Source organism: Capsicum annuum, chromosome 4, assembly GCF_002878395.1.
Source record: "Capsicum annuum cultivar UCD-10X-F1 chromosome 4, UCD10Xv1.1, whole genome shotgun sequence".
Taxonomy (NCBI): Eukaryota; Viridiplantae; Streptophyta; class Magnoliopsida; order Solanales; family Solanaceae; genus Capsicum; species Capsicum annuum.
In genome coordinates, this window is record NC_061114.1 from 224,338,615 (window position 1) to 224,347,331 (window position 8,717).

General features: G+C 31.6%; 1 protein-coding gene across 1 annotated transcript; it reads right to left on the reverse strand.

Annotated features, from left to right (window-relative positions):
• Nucleotides 1-429: 429 nt before the first annotated feature.
• On the reverse strand, nt 430-4,062 carry LOC107867105 (thylakoidal processing peptidase 1, chloroplastic). Its single transcript, XM_016713219.2, has 6 exons — nt 2,901-4,062; nt 1,972-2,040; nt 1,812-1,883; nt 1,646-1,732; nt 1,493-1,560; nt 430-1,122 (listed from the first exon to the last, which is right to left on the reverse strand). Exons 1-6 carry the CDS (start codon nt 3,633-3,635, stop codon nt 1,002-1,004), a joined length of 1,152 nt encoding a protein of 383 aa, XP_016568705.2. The 5' UTR covers nt 3,636-4,062; the 3' UTR covers nt 430-1,001.
• Nucleotides 4,063-8,717: the final 4,655 nt, after the last annotated feature.

Sequence of the window (8,717 nt, forward strand, 5' to 3'; positions counted from 1 at the left end):
TTCAACACTGACTATCTTTCTTCATTTAAACTTATCACATGTCGATATTAAACAGATCACATAACTCATCAACTCTGACCATCCTATCTTGATTTACATTCAAAAAATCTTAATTTACCATCTCATTTTTCATAACATATTAGCCTAATCAGCTTTTTCAAACAAATTTTTTTAACAACCCCATACAGTATTCTGCAGGAACTGCAGATATATTCTCACCATAGACTACATAAGCAATTAAGCATCATACTGTTCTTTTCAGCAGTCACATGGACACGGTCGAAAGTTGGTACACCGATGGTAATACTTAAATTTCTCAACATACACGAAAAGATGTAAGATTTAAGAAATAGTACTACATCATAGTTCATTCATAGATACTGGAAATAGCAAAAAGAAACAAGGGTAGCGCTAAGAAGCCAAGAAAACTCGATCTCAAAAGGATGGTCAATCTTGAGGCTAATTGCCCTCCCAATTCAAACCAATATATTCCACAATCTTAAAGTTGTGCACTTGTAGGTTCATAAACATTAAACACAGAGGAGGAAATTGTTACATGGAGGAAATACTTCAAAATTCACTACATTCAGCAGGCATACAAGCAAATATTAAACATGTTCAGCCTCAGAATAGTGTCACGATTAACAGCTGAAACTTTGCTGGGTTGACACGGACACGAATGCGTCCCCTAGTCTGGTTCTCCGCTCCCACAGTTTAAGAGAAAAGGAAACTGTTCCAGTTATTCAGATCATGTCAACGGTGTCGCTAATTCCAATGATCAAGCTCATCTCTGAGACTTCCCACTACATATAATTGCAAAAAAACCCAATATAGGGCCCTTGAGAAAAATAATAACACGGGGATTAAGATAATCCATCCTCAAAGCTGTTCAATTGTGGATCGATATACAGCTGATCCCATGAGCCAAAAGGCAGAAAATGATCAGTAAAAGAATATAAGAGATGAAAGAAGTCAGTTTAACACCTCCCCTCCAGAACGGGTCAAGAAAATGCAACTACCCTCTTCTCCATTACTGAGCCATGAAGGGTGTCTGACACCCTGGATGGGGGCCAATATCTGAATACTGACCTACCAAGAATATATTCAATGGGAAGTGGACCCCTGAAAAAAGCAACGGCATAGATGAGAACCAAATTTTGCGTAGAGATAGACAAATAAAACATCAAATGCTATAAAGGGTTCTTTTTAGCTATTTTAAGTATACAACACTATGAAGGGTTAACATGGAAAACATGATACACCCAATCCTTCCAATTGATTCTAATTGTTCTAGTTTCCTAGCTCACAATGCCAACTGATACCTATGGGATTATCGAACTGCCAAACAAGGGAATTTTTAAAATATACTTTTTTTTGTGTGTGTGTATGTGGGGTGTGTGTTGGGGGGGCATGATTGGACACTACTACAACAGCTTCTGCAGCAGTGAATTGCTGCTGCTCTATTTAACAAATTAAATCGATCAACGCTCACCACATATGAGAATCAAAACTGTTATTACGATTGTCCCCCATCACGAACACACAGCCTTCAGGAACAAGCTATAAAATAAAGCAAGCAGCATATTAGATCTTCGAAGAAATTACATCATAGACACATTGCATATAGACAAGGTAAATGCATTACCACTGGTTTCATTTCATAGGCAAGGGGCTCTAAAATGAAATCTTCATCTTGAGCAACATCATTCACAAACAGTTTACCCTCACGCACCTGCATAAAGTTTTATCCTTGAGTAAGACAGCCGACTTGAAAAAGCTACTTGTAAAACATGGTAGAGAAGAAAACTTACTTCAACCAAATCCCCAGCTAATGCAACAATTCTTTTAATGAAGACATCTCCAGCACTACAACCAAAAATATGCTGCAAGATACAGAAAATTGCCAGTTGATGAATGCATGTGCAGAGTAAAAATCTCACACTACAAGCAATCCAGACAACTCTGATGTACCTGAAGGATTGGTGGTGCTCTAAATATCACTATATCTGAAACTTCAGGGTTCCGAAAAATATATGAAACCTGAAATGCAGCAGAAAGCATAATAATCAGTGAGGAGCATAAACAATCAGGACATGGAAAACCTTTATTTGAATAGAATCCCAACATGTCAAAGTTTCTCTAATGATTGCAGGAGACACATCTGTTGCATGAAAGGAATCAAAATATAACGATAGAACTAATACAACAACAAAATGAGCATTCTTTCTCCAATCAGGACGATAGGTTGCTCAGCACTACTAGGACAACCCTCTCAACAAAGTTAGATGCAAGACAAAATTTTTAATAAAAGAAATCAACTCAATGAAAAATTAAACTTGTCATAACAGTACGGACGTTCATTCAACATTTCTGAAGTGTAAACATGGGAAGGAAGACACCAACCATCTAACACAATTATTATCGTTCATGGAAGCTAAACCGTGTTTTTGCAAAACATTGGAAGACCGAATACACTAGAAGGCAATAAGGCTCGGGGTTGGCCAATATATTCAATCAACCATCTAACACAATTATTATGGTGGAAGGAAACTAAACCACGTTTTAGCAAAACATTGGAAAACCAAATAAAATAGTAGGCAATAACGCTCAGGGATTAGCCAATATATTCGATCAATCAATCAATCAATTGACTATGTCTCGTATGTCTACTGAAAAGTACCATCAGATCAAATAATTCTAGTAAAACTGTGAAAATTGCACAGGGAAAGACAAGATACTCCAGGCACAAATTATCACGACAACCACTAATCACATATTCACACCAACTATTTGCCAATGAAAAGTAATCAAAACACAGTAAAAAACTCAAGCTATTTGCCAAAATACACGTCTTCAAGCTATATCAACAAAATTCAGCAAGAACAAAGAATTAACTATACCTTTTCAGCCATTATACGATCACCCTTATCGAGAGTGGGCGACATTGAAGCAGATGGAATTGATCTTGGCTCCGCCAAAGATGACTTAAACATTATGCTAACACTCAAAGCAGTAAAAGCAGCCTTTGCATCATCAGAGCATATGTTCAGTAACTTTGACATCCAACGGGTCTTAGAAGCCTTCAATTCACTCGACAATGACTCTGATGATCGAACAACAAACTTTTCACTACATTTAGTGTCAATCCCACCTTTATCAGTCCCACCTTTATCCACCTCGGCACTCGCCGAGGAAACAGTACCACTAGGCTCATTACAAGGAAGCCATCTCGATCCCGGTAAAAATGGAAGAAACGACGACGCTTTCAGGGGCGAAATCCCCAAAACATTCATTGGAGAAGTCCCACAAGAAGGCTTCATTAGTGAAATCAATCCAACAATCAAAGGAGATTTCGAGCTTCCCCCAATAAGTTCAGCAGCAACCGAAGAACAAATTGAGCTCGACGACGAAAAATCCCGGGAAGAGTACGCGCTACTCACCGGCCGTGGTTTCGGTTTAGACCGGCGAATATCAGAGTGATTCGGGTCGGGTTTGGCCCATGGTGGATGGAAAATTCGAGACCGAACACTACTACATTCATGAAAAAACCGGCAACCAACTACTTTCGTAGGAGCCGATGAAGCTATGTTTTGGGCTAGGTAGCCGGAATAGGTAACAGTGAACCGGATCGCCATAACAACAAATTGTAATAAACTAAGCAAGATGTAGAGAATAGTGTGTTCGGAAATTAACGTAGAGAGATGTAAAAACCTTACAAGGAGCGAAGAAATGCCATCGGAATTGACAAAATCAGTGAATCGGAGGACAAATCGGTGAATTGGAAAGTTAGGTCAACGGAATTGGGATCAAAATTGAACGGTGATTTGGGGAAATCGGGTAAAGCTTAGGGTTTCGCCAACTAATTTATCGGAAACGGGAAGGATTTGGCTGTCGACGACGGCGGAGGCCGGCGAATGATCGCCGGAGAAAAAGAGGAATTTTGAGATGCCAGGAAAGTGAGAATTAGTCGAAAATTTTGTGAAGGGTTTTGGGTCTAATAGCTGACGGCTAGTTGGTGTGTGGAAGTTCGCCCTTATTTGTTACAATAACTTCGAAAATGCCACTCCTCACTTGGCGGGTATTCTATTTTGGTTTATCCTGCGTTCAGTTATCTAAATTTAGTTTTGAAAATATTTGGGGAAATGATTTTTTTAGGAAATTTTGTCATGTTTGAATTAATTTGAACAAAATACATTTTGGATTATTTTGTTGCGGATTATAATTGCAGCGTATTTTATTGTTAATTAATAATTTTATTAGACTTTTGAAAATTTATATATTTTTAAAAAATTAAAAGTATCATGACATCATATCGAATAAAATCTTACAAATAATTCTATAGAAAATACTATATACACAAAGTATATTCCCCACATGATAAAAGAGCTTGTTTCGAATTAAGTGTTAGCCTTGATTTTGATACTCATTACCCACAATGGCAATATAAATTAAACTTTCTATAATAATTTTTTTTCTTATTTGTTGAGTGAGAATTTCTATTTGTATTGATTATTTAAAAGAAAATAACATGTAGTCTATAAGTCCAACTTTTTTCAGTTATCTTATTAGAACCAATGGTTCTTGTATAAAGATTTACTACAAATGTTCTATATTAATCTTATATATATTTTTTATATTGTTCTCCTACCTCCTTTATTTCAAACCCAAACAAACAAGTTAATATAATTCAATAAAGATTTTGATAGAGAAAAATTTTAAGTTTTATTTTATCGTAAAACTCATCCATTAATTCAAACCTCAATGGCAGATTGGCAAATATGTTTTAAGAGGGGGCGAATTTCTTAATGGAATAGCAACCTTTTTGACTGATGTAGTTAGTTACCATTATTCTGCAGGTAGGAGGTAGTTGCGGTGTGGGTTTCTTGTTAGCTTCTCCTCTTATATTTTACTAGACATTGAAAGGCAATATGTGTTATTGTTTAATCTCAATTTATATGATACAAATATAATTAAAATAATTTTAATTATTAATTATTATAATTTATAATATTATTTTTTTATGTCAATTTAAGTGACACTGATATAATTTCAAATCACGATTAAAGCAACGAAAAGCTCATGTCTTAAATGACTTATAATAACTAATTAGAAGTAATATGATAAAATTATTATAAAAAATACTTATCATAAATAGGCATCATATAAGACATCGGCTAAATTTAAAAAATTAAAAGTTAATTTATTATTTTTTATCAATTTTATATTTTTATTAAATATTATAATTTTTTTCATACTTAAATAACCTATAATAATTAATTTGGGGTAATATAATAAAATTACGATTGAAGCAGTTGAAGCGGCCAACATAAGTAGGCATGTCGATTATTTTATATTTAATCGTATAATTTTTTAATATTTAAATAACTTATAGTAATTAATTAGGGCTAATATATTAAAATTATGATTGAAACAGTTGACGCAAGTTAGCATAAGCAGGCATGTCTACCACTTATTATATTTAAATAACTTATAATAATTAATTAAGATTAATATAGTAAAATTACGATTGAAGCAGTTGAAGCAAACAGCACAAGCAGGCATATCGAAATTGCCATTTATTATATATAGTAATACTGAATTTAAGTTTTGTGGGTTGTAATTCAATAAAATATTTTATATTATTAGATAAATTTAATTTATTATAATAGATTATTTAAAAAAAATCAAATTTTGTATTAAAAAATTAGTAAGACTCTTTTTTTTTGTATGTGTTTCCCAAGGTATCCCCAAACTAAACAGGCCAAAGACTAATTTTCTGCGGATTTGAGTTTCATTTAAGGGTTTGCCGCTGATCAATTGGTTGCTGTATGCACAAAGTAGGAATCGAACCCCCGACACTTGCTTAAGCGACCTAGTGAGCTAACCATTAGATCAACCAAGCTTAGTTTGGTAAGACTCTTTTATGCCATAACTTTAGAATATACAAATTTGGAAAAGACAAAATTAGTCATTTGCCATTTGTTAAAACTACTTTGTTTTTTCGGTTAATAGATTTTCTTATTAGTGGTCATAATTTGGAGCTGACAGTCCATCAGAAATAGTTTCTCTTTCTTTTTTAAAAAAGAAAAAAGTTAGTGTGCATAGTATTCTTTCTAGATCATATTTGTGAATTTTTTTTTTGATATGTTGTCGTTGTAGTATTTTATTTTGTATAGCTATTTGAATTTGTCGTACTTGAGCCAAGAATTTTTTGAAACCAATCTCTTTACCTTTATGAGATATGAATAAGATTTACATATAGTATAACCTCCTCAAATTCCTATAAAATAAAATTATTGTTCTTAACTTGAAAATAAAGATGTTGTCAACTGCTCTTTCATTCACTTTTATTTGTTAAAATTTTGATTCTCAAAAGTCAAACATCATGAACTTTTACCAATATTACTTCTAAAAAAAATAAAAAAGAAACAAAGTTAACAAAAGATTTGCTGTGAAATTATAACAGCATCCTAGGTCTAACTTTGGAATATAGTTTATGCTATTGATTTGTGTTTAACATCGACAAATATGAAAGACATTGCCAGTAATGTATGGATGCTTGAGTTGGCAGACACCAAATCATAATTAATGTATGGATGTTTCCACCCGATATCCGATATGTGGATTAGAGCTTGATTAAATTTATATTTAAGTTGAAAAGTTTTATATAAAAAGGTAAATCATTTTTTAACAAACGAGATTTCGTACCCAAAAAATTTAAATTCAAAATTTCTAGCTGAGGATGAAAAAAAATAATTATCAATCCTCATAATCCTTATTGATAATTAATACTAGTTCAAATATGTTTGACCTATTCAAATTACTCTTAAAAAAATTGAATATCTCTAATTTTACCAACTACTAATTGTAAATTTCTTTTCATTGACTCGTTGCACGTGGTACCAACTTCTTCATCTTAGAGAACTTAAGTTTAAAGACAGAAATATTAATAATTTACGTAAATAAAAAATATAGGAACCTAATCAAAAATAATGCTAGTAAAGAGAAAATAAATAAATAAAAAGAAAATATAAGGAAAAAAAAAACAATTTCAGACTATCAACACGAACAGAGTAGACAACCACTTATATTTAGTCAATCTATAAATGTCTTTTCTTTTCAAATAAATAAAATAAAGTAGCTTTATTTATATATTTTCAAATTTAATGCACGATTATAAAGATTATACTGTTTGTTCATAAATCTATGTAGTTGGTGAGTCCGATTTGATTATTGTATTATTAGACAAATTAATTATCAATATTATAAATCAAAATATATTAAGCAAATATCTCTCAAAATTTCATTTATGTGAATTTATTCGAATGAAAATAAAAAATAAAATAAAAGGTTAAAATTAATAATTTTAATATTTGAGCTACAAAATATAAGAATATAGTATTACGTTTTTTCGTATTTTCGTTTTTTTCAGATATAAAGAAGTATTAATATCATAAAGAATGGATAAGGTATATTATTTTGTTGTGAGAAGTATGAGTGCTTAATAACGAAGGAAGTAGTGATGCAAGCACACACGTCAGCAAGTATTTTATTAATGAAATAAAACCAAAATGTTTTCAGAGTCAAACCTTACTTTTGACTTTCCATTGTCTTGTCACTTGTGGGTTATCAACCTTATTTATTCTCCCAAATATTTATCTTAATTTTTTTATATGTTTAATATACACTAAAAGTAGTTAAATTATTTTATTTTTATGTATTTTAAAATTATAATTATTTTTTATTTATGTGTCAATTGTCCATATTTCAGGTATTTGTAATGTTTGTATTTTTTAAACCCCATTAAAATTAATAACCATTATCCCAATTCTTGTTCATCGGATAAGTACACCATGATAAATATTACTACTATTGAAATTAATATGCTCATTATGTAATATCTCACAAACGGTACAAGTCACACAAGCCAAGATTTCTTCGACGAGTTTATGACTGACCGATAAATGAAGAGTGTATTTGATCTCATGTCTTTCATCCACCTCCCGATTACATAATCATGCCCTTACCGACAAAAGCAAAGCTAATGGAGTGCGTCTAACAGATTGTGTTTGTAATGTCGAAGAATAATTACTATCAAGATCAAATGAATTTTTTTTTTTTTTTAAACTCTCACATAATAATTTATAAAATTACAATTAGATAATTTGGTAATTCCTTTGGTGGGAAGATACAATGTATCTGACGATTAATTGAAGAGGGCCCGGCCCATTCATTTGGTTTGCATGGTTGTTTTGTGGTGACATGCTGGGATCAATGTAGCTTCCAATCTGGAGTAGTAAGCTGACTTTGCCTTATTTTATTTTATATATTTCATGTTATTGTAGTTATGAGTTTGTTGTAACTTGATAAAATAATTCAAAATTATTTGACTTATCTATATTTCCTCTATTTCTTTTGACTAACTTATATTTCCTCTATTTCTTTTGACTAACTTTATTTGAATTGAGCATATCTCTTAATAAATTTATTATTTCTATAAAATTAAAAATAATATTATCAATATATTTTTAATTAAATTTTTTCCTTTTTTTAAATCAATAATAATTATATTTATTGAACAAAGGAATAATAAAAATATTTTGTTTAAAATATTTTTTGAAAGATTAAAGAAGCAAATATTTAGGAATATGCGTATACCTCTTTTTTTTTTTGTTTCCCAATGTATCTCCTAACCCAACAGGTCAAGGCCTAATCCT

Bases quoted from the DNA above. Each gene is read 5' to 3' on its own strand.
- LOC107867105 (XM_016713219.2), bottom strand. From the start codon at position 3,635: ATGGCGATCCGGTTCACTGTTACCTATTCCGGCTACCTAGCCCAAAAC. The intron at 1,733-1,811 runs GTAAGTTTTCTT...AACTTTATGCAG, and splicing joins TAGCTGGGGATTTGGTTGAA to GTGCGTGAGGGTAAACTGTT. The intron at 1,123-1,492 runs GTGAGCGTTGAT...TGCTTTTTTCAG, and splicing joins AGTTTTGATTCTCATATGTG to GGGTCCACTTCCCATTGAAT.